Source organism: Coptis chinensis, chromosome 2 (genome assembly GCF_015680905.1).
Source record: "Coptis chinensis isolate HL-2020 chromosome 2, ASM1568090v1, whole genome shotgun sequence".
Lineage (NCBI taxonomy): Eukaryota > Viridiplantae > Streptophyta > Magnoliopsida > Ranunculales > Ranunculaceae > Coptis > Coptis chinensis.
This window is the reverse complement of record NC_141457.1, coordinates 69,025,347-69,041,266: the sequence shown is the minus strand read 5'-3', so window position 1 is coordinate 69,041,266 and position 15,920 is coordinate 69,025,347. Positions and strand designations below refer to the sequence as shown.

General features: G+C 39.3%; 2 protein-coding genes across 3 annotated transcripts; one reads left to right on the top strand and one right to left on the bottom strand.

The window, feature by feature from the left end:
• The first annotated feature begins 3,079 nt into the window (after window positions 1-3,079).
• Window positions 3,080-14,319, top strand: LOC147517419 (NAD(P)-binding Rossmann-fold superfamily protein). 2 transcript variants are annotated; one of them, XM_086589629.1, is made up of 2 exons: window positions 3,080-4,342; window positions 13,900-14,319. In XM_086589629.1, the coding sequence occupies exons 1-2, from the start codon at window positions 3,395-3,397 to the stop codon at window positions 13,996-13,998; spliced, it is 1,047 nt and encodes a 348-aa protein (XP_086445755.1). In that variant the 5' UTR covers window positions 3,080-3,394; the 3' UTR covers window positions 13,999-14,319. The 2 variants fall into 2 exon arrangements, with proteins under 2 accessions (XP_086445755.1, XP_086445756.1); XM_086589630.1 differs by lacking the exon at window positions 13,900-14,319 and adding an exon at window positions 5,012-5,236 and having other exon boundaries at window positions 3,087-4,342.
• Window positions 5,336-9,316, bottom strand: LOC147517420 (uncharacterized). Its single transcript, XM_086595008.1, has 5 exons — window positions 9,222-9,316; window positions 8,394-8,560; window positions 6,821-6,878; window positions 6,201-6,254; window positions 5,336-5,633 (listed from the first exon to the last, which is right to left on the bottom strand). The coding sequence occupies exons 1-5, from the start codon at window positions 9,314-9,316 to the stop codon at window positions 5,603-5,605; spliced, it is 405 nt and encodes a 134-aa protein (XP_086451134.1). The 3' UTR covers window positions 5,336-5,602.
• Window positions 14,320-15,920: the final 1,601 nt, after the last annotated feature.

Below are 15,920 nucleotides of genomic sequence, written 5' to 3'. Positions count from 1 at the left end.
AAGAGTTCTCCCATAGACTCCGTCATACTCCCATTGAACCCATATAAATTGGTTCACGGAGGCCTCAATTGTCTAGGATCAATCTCCATTTCTTCCAATGCTCTTTTAAACAACAAATCCATGACATTGCCACAATCGATCAACACCTTCTTCACCATATAATTGCCCATCGCTACTGTGATGACCAACGCGTCTTCATGGGGAGAATCCACCGCCCTTAGATCCGCACTGCTAAAGACAATCCTGTCTCTGTCCTCCACTGACCCTACCCTTGGTCGCGACCTGTCTGTCTCGTCGTGGATCTGCTGGATGCTCGTAGTTCTCCTCACCCTATCTCTATGAGCATTATGACTTAGTACCTCCCCACTAAAAATCACATTAATAGTTCCCAAATGATTCGGTCCTAAGCGGCAAAAAGCGCCCTCGTCTCCAATGCACCCCTCACAAATTCCCTCATCCTCCATTGTTCCACCAATCTCTGAACCAACCACTTTAGTGCGTAACAGTCGTCAGTCTCATGATTTTGTATCTGATGATATGCACAGAAAGGTTTATCAGGTAGTTCTATTGGTGTGTTTCGCGACCCTTCATATCCCTGCAGGTTCTTAATCAATGACAATATTTCGCTCGGGGGTCTATTCAGCAGTGTTACTTCTATCTTGCGGTATGGTTTCCTTTCTTTGTTCTCCCTTCGAATCCCCTCTTGACTTCTTTATGCCATTGAGGGGTATCCGCAATACCTACCGCCTTCCTTTTCGGACGCCTCCGCCCTTCGGTGTTCCCTGTCTTTCTCGAACGATAACACTGCTTTCCCTGATCTCTTAGACTCCTTCTGTATGGTGTCCTCATACTTGATATATTTTTCCACCCGCGGGTATAGCTCATGCAAGGTTGCAATCTCGTTCTTCGCCACAGACTGGTGGACTCCTGTTCCTGGTCGCAACCCTCTTTCAAATGCAATCACTGCGGTTCTCTCATCTAGATTTTCAACCTTCAATGTCTCGGCCTTGAATTGACACAGATACTCCCTCACTGTCTCCGCGGATCTTTGTCGAACATTGAATAATGCCGCGATATCCACCACTCACTTTTTCTGGTGTATGAAGTGATCTATAAACGCCTGTTCCAACTCTTGAAAATTACTTATGCTTCCCACTAGCAACCGGTAATACCAGTCCGACACCCCTCCTTTCAGACTAGCCGGGAACATCATACACCTTAGTCCATCATATTGAGCCTCTTGCCAGAGAGACATCTGTTGTCGAAAATGATGGATGTGGTCAGCCGGGTCTCCTTTGCCATCGTATCTTTCGAACCTAGGTTGGTTGAAACGCTTCGGCACCTCTGACGCCCAGATATTGTCCGCTAATGGATTACGATTCAATCCGGCTACCACTTGGCTAGCCGCTCCCCCATGACTCTTTGCCTGCTGCCGATTCGCCTCTCTATCATTATCTATCATCTCCTGAACTTGTTCTATGGTCAAGCCAGCCACCAGGTTTTCGACAAGGTTCGGCCCACCCTCCTCATTGTCAGACTCCTCACCTGCTTCTTCCCCTTCTTCTTCCTCCGCTCTTTCTTTTTCCCTCCTTAGTTCGTTGTTCTCCTCTCTCAATCTCACGATCTCCTCTCGCATAAGCCGGGTCTCTTCTTGGTCTCCCTCCTCATCAATCACTGCCTCTGGTGTTGGCTCTTGCACCACTGCCCTCCTTGGTCTGCTTACCCCTTTCTTCACTTTCAGTGCTATTTCTGTCTTATACAATCTCTCCGGTCTCCACAGACAGCGCCAAATGTATGAACCTAAAAACTACAAGTAAGAACTGAAGAGCTAAAAACTCAGCCTCTACCTAGTCTCTCTTTTTCTTTATCTCTTCCCCCTCTTTTCTCACTGTGCACCCCCCTTCTTCTCTCCATCCTCTTCTTTTTATACCTCTTCTCTTCTTCATCTGGATCGTCCACCTGTCTTTTCATCCCTCGGTCCCTCTTTTTGCCGTACCTATGCCACGTCCGCGGTCTAGGGTTCCGCGGTCACGATTCCATACTCCTCGACTTCCCCTATTATATTACATCCCATTCATTATCCTGTTGACCTAGTCCACTTCTCATTATTGGGCCACTACAAACAACATTCATTCCCAAAAGATATAGTTAGCATATGCTTACATCCACAGCCACTCAAACCCTTCATTTAAATAAATCAATTGATTTTCATTTTCAATTTTCAAAAAATTGTCTTTGTTCCACCTTTATAAATTCCCATTATCCCCAAATCTAAAACTATACTCAAACCTCTTTGAAACTTTCCACTTTAGTTAAATACAAAAGAAAACTAAATAGATTATTAAAACAAAGTAAGCAACACTTGCGGAATGACCCCTTTGTAAATATGGCGTTGTAGGAATTGGTGGCCTCGGAAAAAAATGTTTTGCTACGTATCTGGTATTCTTGTTTGGTAGAATGAGTTTGATGACTCGTAGTGTGCGATGACCTATTAGAATAACTTTTAAAATTCAAAATAGATCTTTAGCCACAGTGTATTTCCCATTATTTTCGGCACTGTATTTTTTTCATAGCCATAATTCTTTTTTTTTTTTGGATAAATCTCTTAGGGCATTCTTTTCGAGGATGTCTAGTATGCGCAGGGTGTATGGCTGCACAGGCCTAAGAGGACATAGATCCAGTACTTTGTGGAGCAATACACCTTCAATTTCTGTGTATGAATGGCCCAGATTCATCCTCACTTTCTCTCTCCTACACACTAGATTTCTTCTTTTCTTTAATAGTGAAAGCTAATTTTTTTTATCAAACCAAATATCAAACCACTTAAACACTAAACATCTTCCGTCCATAGTCCATACATTAGCAAAGATTCAACACCAAACGTTGCTTAAAACACCGAAAACCCAAAGCCCATACAGTATTCGAAAAACCACATGCTACTACCTTAAGTTTCTTGCAAGGCAAAAGGTTGGTGGAAGTGCTCAAGTTGAAATTACAAAATGAAGTCTCTGAATATGTTGCACCCTCGGAGTTAACTTCAACCGTCTCAATGCCAAATCCTATTGTGGAACAAATTGCAGAACAAACTTCAGGACATCTTGCTGTGACCGATCAGAAATTAGTCAGTGGTTTGATGCAATGGGTTGCATTTGCACCCTTTTCCCTCAACTTCCCATTTACTATAGTGGTTGGCGCACTATTGTTTGGAATGGATTTAGCTAAACCCAAAAACCCATGCAAAATCCTATTGGCAGGAACAAAACTTACCTAAACCAGCTAAGCCAATAGCTGAATTGGGATATTTGAAATATAATTATTGGGCAGATATCGGCATAGTAACCTTCGATAGCAAACCAGTTAGAAAAAGCATTTCAATCCTTCAAAAGCTTCTCTAATGGCAGAAACAGAACAAAAAACTTCAATCTTCATAAACAATCTCACTATACACTCTCTTCTCACATACTCAAATCTCCTTCACCACTTTCAAACCACTCTCCCTTTACATTCCACTACAATCCAATCACCAATCCGTCAACACCACACTCTTGATACTTCTTCCTCATCTTCTCTTCTTCTAATGCCATCATGGTCACTTTCTTCTTCTTTACGATACATTGGTGTCAAGATAGTAACTTCATTTCCACAAAATTGTTATAGAAACTTACCTGGTATTCATGCAAGTTATCTTCTTTTTGACTCTAGTACTGGCAAGACTCTAGCTTTGATTGATGGAAGTGAATTGACTCATTGGAGAACTTCTTGTGTCTCAGCTTTAGCTTCGAAGTTTTTATCTAGAGAAGATTCTGAGGTGCTTGTAATGGTTGGGGCAGGTTCTTTAGCTTGTTATCTTATTAAAGCTCATTTTGAAGTAAGACCCAAGTTGAGGAAAGTGATTGTTTGGAATAGAACAGGTGAAAAGGCTAGAAGTTTGGTTAGGAAGTTGGAAGAGGAAGAATGGGGTGGGCTTGTTTTTCAGCATGGAGAGTGTTTGGAGGAGGTTGTTGGACTGGGGGATATTATAAGTTGCGCTACGAGTTCGGATATTGCATTGGTGATGGGTGAGAAGTTGAAGGAAGGGGCTCATTTGGATTTGGTTGGATCATTTACGCCTGCGATGAGGGAATGTGATGATGAGGCTATCAAGAGAGGGAGGGTGTTTGTTGACTGTGAAGCTGCATTGGTTGAGGCTGGAGAATTGGTGGGTGCTTTTGAAAGAGGTGTTATTTCGCGGGACGATATTTGTGGGACGTTGGTGGATTTGATCAATGGTGAGAAGATGGGAAGAGGGAGTGCAGAGGAGATAACTGTGTTCAAGTCTGTTGGCTCTGCTGTTGCGGACATTGTAAGTGCACAACTGGTTTATGAAACTTACTTAAATAAGAATCCTTGATTCGTTCCATGTTATTCCCATGGTATCATCCATTTAATATAGATTTGCAACAATGCTAGTATGATTTTCTACCTATGTATACCATCTAGTATGGTTTTGCTCGACATCTTTTAGGTAATTACTCTATCCAATGCACAGAACCAAATTTTTTTCTCTTAGTCCCTTGCAGATCAGTTATTGTGTTTGTTTCAGCATAATCAAAAACATATGTGAATATCATTCAGTCATGAGTGAAATGAAAAATTGTTTATAGAGAAAGACTGAAAGGTCATTAACCTGAGCTGATATCAAATTGGAAGGACTACTGTATCCCAAAAATAACTATGATCTCTTAGATCTTACTAGTATACTGCATAGTGGGGGCGTGAGCGGAGAATTAAAGTGCATGGAGAGTGGAGAGGGAGAGATGGAAAAGGCGTGGAGAGGGGAAGGGAGACAAAGAGAAGAGATAAGGACAGAAACCAACCAAAAATATTTTGGCCACATACCCCGAACGTTCACTCTAAATAAAAATAAACCGGTTAAACATTGAATAGAACTAAGAATAGGGAATTAATCTCACTTAATGCCATCGCATTTCGTGCTGTGACTAAAAAGGAAGTGACATGTGTGATAACGCAGGGGATATCCTCAATGAGTTGAGATATGCAACTCCACTTGATTGAGCTTCTCGAATGAAGTGATCATGGAATCTGAAGTATTGTCTAATGAGATACTTGATGATCATCAGAGTGAGGAAAGCGATAAGAAGGTTGTTGATTGGCTGAAACTTCCTAGCGTGCTTTTCTGTTACATTTCACAAGGGTTCATCCACATTCAAGACCTTATCCTGTTTGGTGTTGTTTGTACTCAGTGGCACTCCGCTTATCTTGAAACTCTCAGGGAGTACGACCTACCTCCCCATGCAACTTCCTTTTCTCACGCTTCCCATAAAAAATGAACCTGATAAACGAAGTTTCTATTCTATAGTTTGTCTGAGAAGAGAGTTTACAATTTCAAGTTACAAGTTCAAATACGTTATAACAATGATTTTTGTTGGAAATAAATTATCAGTACAAAAGCAACTGTTGTGTTTTCACTACTGAACACATCCATCCATTACTCTAGATGTCTTGGAGTGATAGCTAGACTTGTCGCTGACTCGTAGCCACTTCTGAATAAGTTGAAACACTGTTTTATCACGTAACAAGGCCCGATGGCCAGCACAAACTCCTACCCTCGCTGTCGCGGGTAAGCCATCAGCCTGAATATATAAAAAACATGGATTTGAAAGAAAGCATAGATAATCTACTTTGGAAGAAACATAATTCAAACTGTAAGCTAAAATAATATCAGTTTGACACTCAAAAGTGATTTGAATGACTGAAGCTTCCTTCAGTGATAAATATATTAACTCTGTGCCCCCACAAAGGAAAGTTACAGTTAGAAGCTTTTGTTTCTGTCAATAATATTTCAAAGCCAAATTTGTTTAATATCCCAAAACCAATTTTCGTGATTTGAAATAGATCTGTGGTAACAGCTCCCACTAACTTTACCAACTGAGCCATCTGGCATGCGTTTTAACTCAGTGTCACTATATTTTATCTTCTCACTTTCGGATTTGCCCAATCCCGAGATTTACAATAGGCCATCCCAAACAGTTTTTTTCCCCCAACTAATAAACAGCAATGAGAAGTGAAGTGAACTTTCCTGGGTTGCGCACACAATAATGTTCATTTCGACACATCATGCAAAACTGAATAAAGTAATAAGATCTCTAAATAACAAACAACAAATCTTCACGTAAAAGAAATGAGCTTAGAAAATATACCTTAGCTGATTTGGCAGGAACAGTACCATCTCCATCCACATAAGTATATTCAGGCTGGAAATACCATAAAGAGTAGAAGACCACATTAGCAAATATAAACACTGACGGCGACATATATCTAAGTAATCCCGGATAAACAACCAACTCAGTGATTAAACCTTTAATTACATCTCTTTGCTGTTTGGTTTCTTTACATGCAAAAGTCATGAAATGTGGAGAGCTAAAAAAATTTCCCTCTTTCAAATTTCACAATCTTCTAGTCAACAACCAGTTTATTCCAAAAGCTCTTTGGACAGACATAACCTTAAATACTTGAAGGGTTGCAGGTCTTAGACGGGGCAGGCATAAGACCAACAATACCCCCTCCAAGATTGGCACACGCCCAACACGATCCAACTCAGTGCCAGTGCTGGACCTCTCACGACCACTTTACCTCAAAAGTTAAGCATCTAGAAAGTGAGGTAACAATGTATATCAAAGGGGTAATAGGTCCAACACCTACTTGATAGGCAGCACATGCCCAACACATCCCCCAACTAAGCTGATTGATGCCTGAGTCCTGATTCGTGAAGCTTCTTAATAATAATAATCCGAGAGCGAGAAATATAAGAAAAACTCACTTGTCATCATGAACAGGAACTCCCCATTCTTCATCATGGTAAGCAACATAGAGAGGATCTGCACATCAAATCCAACATACCGCAAGGCTAAGTGCAAGAGTGTGATAACATACTCCAATATTGAATTAAAGATTACATTTGAAAGCTCTATATATTACCAATGAAGAAAAGAAACAACAAACATGTTGATTCGCACCAGCTGATAATTATCAAATAATCCTTACAATGAAAGACGGTCTCAAAACGTGAACATACATGCCTTTTGGAAAAAAATCAGCATGTACTTAACCGAAATGATAAATGATAAGCTTTCGATACGAGTCAGACTGCACTGACACGATTGGCGAGAGAAGACCAGAATTGATGGGGAATGCACTATTGATATGAGATTTTAGCTTGATACCCAGAGGGTTCTCCTATTTCAAATTCCGGGAAGAAAGCAGTCAAAACAGCTCATAGACAAAAAGTTTCGCCAAAGCCAACCCAACTACCACCCATTCGATTACCGGGAGTCAGAACATTCGGGCAAGGCCAGCTGGCACAAACAGAAAGAGACAAAGCCCTCACTCTGGCAGCCCTTTTCCCAGCATAGACAGAGGGAATGGAATCGGGAGAATAGCCGAGTGTACAGGCTACGGTACGGGTCGAAGAGCAAGCTTCAAGGGCAGAGAGAGGAGCAGCTTGACCGGACGAGGCGGGGGATCTCCGCTGCTCCAACATCGAGGAAGTCCTACGGTAAAGTCATCAATCGCACCCTGACTGAGTTTCCAGACACATCGCACTGGAGCTCGGGTCGAGGCTGCCACTTGGCCCTAAGACGGATCAAAGAAGAGTGGGGAACCTCTCGCTGATTTTTGGAATTCGACATCAGGAAGTGCACCATCGACCGACATCGACTCATCCCAATCTTTAAGGAAGAGATCAACGATCCCAAGTTATCTCATAAGAGATCTCCTTTTCCCAGAAAGAGTGAGCTAGTCGATCTAACATTATTCTAGCCAGAGAAGAAAGGAGGAGTTTCTGACTTTCCAAGTGATTGGTTTTCATTGTTTTGAACTGATCGACAGAAAGCAGGAAAGTAAACTGCTTAAAAGTTTATGACATCAAACCACCAGTTTCTCTTGTTCCCAATAAGTTATCATAAACAATATATCATTTAACAGTTGAGATCTCTAATTCACACCATTACATGTTTCTGATCCACTTGCATATATCTCACAGAGGCATTACATTGTAGTGCCATTCCAAACTTCTCCGATATTTATTCGATCAGACAACCCAAATAACCCAGCTCAAACCAAATACGAAATCCTTTATTTAAAGCACTAAAAATCTGCAATTGCCAACCTGCTGTTGTTATCTTTTCAGTCCAATTCCATGATGAAAATACTAAAACTCTATAAGCAAGTAAAACTGCTAAGATTATTTTTGTGAAACATCTCAATTACAGAATAAAGTTTGAGAAGCCAACTGCAAGCAGATGCAATACAGCAGTAACAGTGATATTTGGTTTCAAGTAGGTATATAAACATGGAAGTCAAGAATCTACTAAATTCAGCGAGAGATACATTACCTAGAACTATCTCTCTTGTCTTGAGTATGGAGAGTCGTAGAAATTGAAGAAGAATCCAGTGGAACAACCTTCCCGCGAGAAATCTGAGAGCGAGAATAGAGAGACGGTCCTTTATCACTCTTAGATTGTGAGAACAGTTTGGAGGAGAGATTGGGAGAGGTTGGAGGCTAAGATAGGGAAAATGAGAAAAGAGGGGGAGTACGGTCAGACACAAAGTAAGGGTTATTTGGGGGTACGGACAGACATAGAGGAGAGTGACACGTATGAAGTGGTTTTTTGTGAGAGTTTTGAATAGCGACCTCAAGAGTTCGCTTACGCTCACGGACTATAATAACCTGGAGATGGACTCACGCCATTGGTTTGAAACGACGAGTTTGTAAGGAATAAATTTGAATCACATAGAACTTGGCCCAGTGACACATAATTGCCACCACTTAGACTTTCATTACCTTACGGATTCTATAAGTGTTTTCTGATCTTTTGTGGAGATATAAACTAAGGTGAATTTGTTTCGGTTGGTGAATACAAGAAGGAGAATGGGTCTTGAAACGCAAGACATCACCACACACTATATTAGATTTCAGTCACTATAGATTTCCAATCATCGCAACTTTGTTGTGTAGATGGAGTCAGGGATATGTAAGGGTGTAGCCTAATTTACTTGTTAATGATATAACATGTCTGACTGAAATATTTCACACCATTGTTTATAGCATAATGAGATCAATGCCACTATTTGTTACTTTTGAAGTTCATCTTCCACAGCTTCTGTGATTTCAAAAGTGCACTTTAGCAAGATTAAGTTTTGGTCATGCTTGCTCTGATTACTGAATCTTTTTGGAAAGCGAACGTTCATTTTCATCAATAAAACTGAATGGATCTTGTATTCCAGCTGAGACAATAGTGCTCATCAATGGAGGCATTATTTCCTATTTGAGCATTACCGATAATGTTTCTATTACAAAGTGTTGAAAACTCGGTCTCAGAAATGAATGTGATAGAACGATTTACATTAAATTTTTCCAAAGTTAGTGGGTCGCCTCCTCAAATGAGAGAGTCTACATCGTCATTTGTGGTAAAGGGTCAGTGTTAGTGTGGCGCCTGCTAAGGTGAAATATCAAATTTTCGCGATGCTTGTGAGTTGCCCAATACCTTCTATTGTGATATATTTAAACGTTTAAGATGTCTTGCTGACTGCATGGTAATTTGGTTCTCTCTTACACTCTCCTCTCTCCTGCAAGTTGTGAACTATGTGTAATGTGTGCTTGTAGATATGAAGTGTCGTCCTGTAAACAACCTATACCCGAATCATTCAAGGAAAAATGACTATTTTCTCAGGAGATTCTTCATATGCCATAGAGGACATTGTCACTTACTCAATGAATTGAGTGTGTGTGATTTATTATTATATATATATATTGTGGAAGAGGGGGATTACTGTTGATGCTATGGAAAAGGGATTTGAGGAACTAAAAGGAGATTGTCGTTCGTATCTGAATGTACGGTTTCTACTTCATTTTCTTTCTAACCAGTGGATCCTAATCTGGTTAGTAATTAAGACCTCAAACTTTAGGGTTTAGGCTGGCTCACCCTAAGCCCTTAACCATGTATTCATTATTGTGTCTTCAAGGATCTCCTAGATATATGATTTCAGAAAGGAAGCATGTTAGAAGAACATGGAGTCACATTAGAAAGAAAGGGCTTTCATGTTATACACTCTCTTCACCGAGAACACCACAAATATGCCTTGTAACCACGCTTGTTACTTAAAAGTTTAGAGTTTTTACTAGTTAGAACCAGAATTGCGCAATCTCAGTTCTCCAAGAGAAATTTCTGTGTGATTGAAAATAAGCATAGCGACCCTTTTTTGCTTTCTCTCAAGCAACTTTTGCATGGATTCTTCCTAGTGAAGAGTGGAAGCAAGTCCCCTCTTTTGGTAGTTCTTAGGTTGCAAATGTATCTGTTGGATGCAGGTCATTCACGCAGAGTTCAGAGTCATAGTGATGATTCTATGGGCACCGATGATATTATTTTGGTCTGTTTCACTTTTTACAGCAGAAAGAATAAACAAAATACAAAATCAACCTTCGGAGCATTATGTGGTAGAGTCTGACAGAAAAGGAGCAATTAGATTGTTAGAATTACTACTGCAGTACTGCAATCCCCTCAACTCCTCAAGGTAGAAATAGTATAAAGAAACAGTAGGATGCGTAGTAGTTGTACTAAAAGTATAAGACAAGGCAGGCCGGCAAGTTCATGAAAGTTTCTCGAAGTTCAGAAACCTTCGGCCTTTTATGGTTTTACCCCACCCATAGTTCATCAAGTGGTCGTGTTATTGTCAGATGAAATTCCTCCGAATTTGGGGGGGGGGGGGGAGGGTTCTGGAATGGGAATATTTGAGGCATTCATGACGCTCCAAAGTTTTAAGGGCAGTGGTTGATGAATACTCCCAATAACACGGTAATGTAAAAAAGTCAGTAATTATCTGTAAAATGTCAGAAGTTACATTAATCTTTGGTAGATTTACTGAAAATAGCCCAAAAGCTCAAATTTCTTGAGAAAGACCAAATTTTGACCAGTCAACTTTAACATTTCAAAAAGGGGAAGGGGGTGGTGACATCCGAGGGGTTCGGCGAATGCCAACTTCATCGGATCAGGAATGCTACACACTCGTCCTTTGCCACTGATTGTACGCATACAGTATACTCGTAGGCAGTATACCTCTTCCATATTTAATGGTGCAAGGAGTATACTCTTCCGTACTAATGGTGCAAGTTGAAAATCGGTAACTATTTTCACCTCTGCTCCATACTCTTATTATTAAGTCGCAGAACACTCCACTGCCAAGAGTTAGTACGTGGGAAACTGTTTGTTAAATTTGGTTAAATATGTTAAACATCGGAAGTACTTAATTAATTAATGTCTGGCAACCTCTGCCTTCAGACTTTGTTATTGTGTTTATAATAGTTGGCATTTCTTGTTGAAGATTTGGAACGAACGTCTTGCTATTTCTCTAAAAATTATTACTAATTATTGTTAATAAAATCTGGAGATGGATTCACAATGTTAGCTCTTCATTGGAGCATGTGCTTCTTTCCTTCTCACGAAACCTTCGGAGACAACTTCAGAATTTAGGTACACATACGCAAATTTTTTAGGTTTAGAGGAAATAGCAAACTTTTTTTTTGTTTTTCTTCCATAAAAACTGAAATTTAATATCTGTCTCAAATTTCAGACTGACTTTTACAATTTTGACCTCTTTTATTAGTCCCAATTAAAAAAACCAACTACCAACAAAAAAAAACTACAAATTAAATTAGTTACCAAAAGAGTAGTGGGTTAATCAAAATAACTAAAATTCATTCGAAATCTATAAAATTCCAATTAAAAGTGAGATGAATTTCTGAAGAGACCAAAACAATGTGGAAAACATCAACTTCAAAAACGGAAAAAATGTATGTTGATTACAACTAATTTCAATACAGCTTTAACAATTTAAAATACATCTCTGATAATTTTGAATAGCATGTTTAAGCTTGATGTAATTCAAATTGTGAAATTATAAAAGACAAATGGGTTTTTTTTTTTGCTAAATCTATGGTGCGCGAGATGTATGGTGCGCCATTACATCTCGGCCACTCATACCAAGGGGTGCGTGTGTATTTAATGGCAAAGTACTGATCCAAAGGCCCAATATTACCTGCGCACCATACGACCTGCGCACTGAAGACATGCTCTTTTTTTTTATAAGACAATTGTATTATTTGATTGCAGTACATCTTGAAGCAATACACACGCACCCTTGCCTGATGAGTGACCTCGATTGACACACACACCTACAGCCTGCGCACATTAGATTTTTGTATTATTTATTTGTGGAAGAAATTGGCAGTTACAAATAAAAGGGTAAAAAGGAGAAATAAAAAGTTTTAAAAACAGTTAATACACCCAAAAAGTGATGTGTTGTCAATATTGGAGTAGAATCAAAAGATAATATTGGTCTTTCTCTAGACAAAAACACACTAAAAAAAGTGTCTAGAGCCCAATTTCTAGTATATACTATATAGTATACTGCCTACCAGGATTCGTTTTAGACTTTTAGTCCTACTAGCAAAATGCCCAAAGTATTGAAATAAAGTCCAATAACACGGGACGTAAAAAAAAGCTCACTAATTATCTGTATAAGCCCAAAAGTTACATTAGTCTACCCAATTTGGAAAAACAAAAAAGAAAAGAAAGAAAATGGGGATTATTTTGAGTCCCGAAGTTTGGTTATGAGTGACAAGCTGCTCATCTCGGTTTGGTCCTTAGGCGAGGAATTAATCGACCAAGTGGCTATTAAGTGATGAATTGAGAGTGTTTATTGCTTTTGAGGCTGCATCATTTAACTTCGCATCTTCTTCCTGACATTAAAATCCATTATGAAGACCATGAAACGATGGACGTATACCATCTTTTACTTGAGTGAACACATTGGAAAAGAAAGAAATGGAACTTTACTTGTTGGTGTCTTGGTGATAGAGCTTTAGACTTGAGAAGAAGTTTAAGTTCAGATGTCGAATGTAGAGAGTGATTCTCAGTAACCAACATCAACTAGCCCGCATAAATTAGGAGTTCAGAGACAGGACTTTAAGTGTCGCTTTGGATTTTTTTGTCTGGGAAAGCAGTCAATATAATCTTTTAATCAGATGGGACTACTATACGTTTATAAATGCTTGTGATTTTTCAAAATTGGTAATGACAAATATATCATTTGGTGGTTTGTGCCTTTGTGGTGTTACTATAAGGGACTTCCAGGGTTCATGTCTAAAGAATCACTGATCCACATCTCAATTTGGGTTTTTTGAATGTCCACAACGATGTAATACATAATTATCTTGAAGGCAGCCCATTAGATTGGAACTAATCTTGCTTTCTGGCACAATGATAACAATCCAAGAGCTGGACTTTTTGCTTGGAAGTGTTATAATAATATGATACCCACTAGAGATCAACTTGCTAATATTATCTTTGTTCCTGATAAAAAGTGTTTTCTTTGTAACATGAACAGTGAATCCATACACCATCTTATGCTAGTATGTCCTTTTACACAGGTTTTATGGTATGCCACACCTTGGCACTTCAGACTAACCCATTTTGCTAATATGAAGGTGGAACATTGGATTCATATGTGGTTTCAACCACCAAAAGATTGGCCGATTGAAAAAAATGCTTGGAAACACTTCTGCCTATTGATTAATTGGGAAATTTGGTTAGAAAGATGTGAAGTATACCATACAAAAAGAAAACCCAATATATTCAGACTACCAAAAGTGGTTGATAATTACTTTGCAGGCCTGAGCAACACTGACTTGCAGGTTCAAAGCATTAAATCTGCCACAAAGATTGCATGGAAACCATCTAAACAAAACTGCCTTAAACTGAATGTGGATGCAAGCTATAACACAACCAACTCGAAAGCATTTTTTGGATATATTTTAAGAGACTCAAAGGGTTCTGGGTGCAGGAACAGTTGAAGGGAATTCCAAAAGTACAAAAGAAGCAAAATGCAAAGGACTGCTCAAGACCTTGGAATGGAGCAGGAAGTTCGAATGCCGAGAACTAGAAGTAGAAGTGGATTGTAAAGTTGCTGTTGACTATCTAAAGCAGCATAAAACCAGTTTATCTTAGAACTCAATGTTAATATTAGATGATGTAAAAACTTTATTGTCTACTGTTGGGATAGTGTCATGCAACTGGGTGCATAGAAGTGGTAATGTAGTAGCACACCAGATCACAAGTTTTGGAAAATCTATAGCTAGGGATGTGGAATGGTTAGAAATTCCTCCACCTTGGCTAATGGATATCGTTGAAAAGGATCGGATTGGAAAAAGGAACTCATCGTATGTGGTGCAATGCCTCATACGATATTCACTTATTTTTTGAAGGGAGGGAGTCCACCATAATAGCTTGTTATTGAGAATCTCACCAGTTGCTAATCTTTGCACTAATGCTCGGGCTTGGCTCATCCATCAAATTGAGCTAAAATTGTTCCTAGGGAAAGGGTTCTTAGCAATTACTTTAAAGTTTAGTGCTTTCAAAGTGTCGCCTAGAGCATGATTAACAGTAACTGAAACTAAATTTGAGATTGCCCAAAATAACTTGAAATAGCAATGGTCCTCACAGTATTACTATACTCCTGCCCAATGTGTATAAATAGGAACTTTGTTTGATGACATCTGCATGATGCTGTTGTCATCTCCCATGACTGGATAGCCATATGTGTCGTTATCTAAGCAGCCAACAACTCTACTTCGTCAAGATTGTTGCCTTAAACCAATGCCCCTTTCTTTACATGATAACTCGAGCTGCTCCCAGCCTCCAACCTTGTTGAAAGCAACATTAAGTCTCAAATTACTATTTTCCAATCTTCTAATACTCTGAGATGTGCTTGAGTTTGGTGAGGAACTAGGTTGGGATTAGAAATAACTAGTTGAGCTTCAAAATCCCGTAGGCAATCCCTCTATTTGTCACTTGGAGAACTGATCCTCCACTAGAAAATTTAGTAGGGTGATGTACCCACTAACATCATCTGGCACACACTAGCCATTAGATCATTGATGTACCTAGCTAATTTGTAATTTTTGCACTATGATGCCAGTACTATAAGAAAGACAACAACATGCATAACCACACACATTTGAATCTAATCATTGTTAATAAATAACCAACAGAACTTTAACACTAGGTGCTAATAAAAAAAAAAAAAAACTTTAACACTAGGACGGGTCGTTTTAATTGTTCCCCCTTTGGATGCCAAGTCATAATGTAAATATTGGACTGTAATACAGTGGTGAGCTACATTTATGGGGCAATTTTATGGTCTTGCTTCTATTGCGCCAGAAAAAAAAAACTAGTAAGCTTTCCAGACATGGATAACCCATCTTGGGCATAATGTAAACCATTGTAACTTCTTTGTTTTGTCTCTCAACGTACATGAACTAGTAATGATGGAGGTGCGGACACACGTGTGTTTCAACGCATGTGAGAGTAACACGTGGCGCACAATAGCAACAAATGTCCAGACAACGTCAAAAGTAACAGACCAATTGTACTATTGTATTTCCCTTTATGCATGCCTTTATAATACAACATATATTACAATATTTGACAAAGCAGCCACTGAAGTTTAATGATTCAAATAGGGACAAAACTGTCTTTAAAATGTGACCAAGAGTTTTAGAGATGCATAAAAAAATATTAAAACACTATTCTAAGACTGTAGATTAGGGGCGCAATTTTTAAAGGAGTAAAGATAATAAGAGTGTATCAGAGTGGCGTACTACACATAAGGCGTTCTCGTCATGCTTCACTTAGTCACGTACACATACTCTTTGCTGAACTGGGATTTAGTCTCACATGGGAGAGCAACTGAATGGGATATCCACCCACAAATAGAAGTATATAAGCACCCAAACCAACATTGCCCATGGCCTAGGTTAGTGACCTCTATTGCACTTAGGAGGGGTGCTCGCCTAAGATATCTCC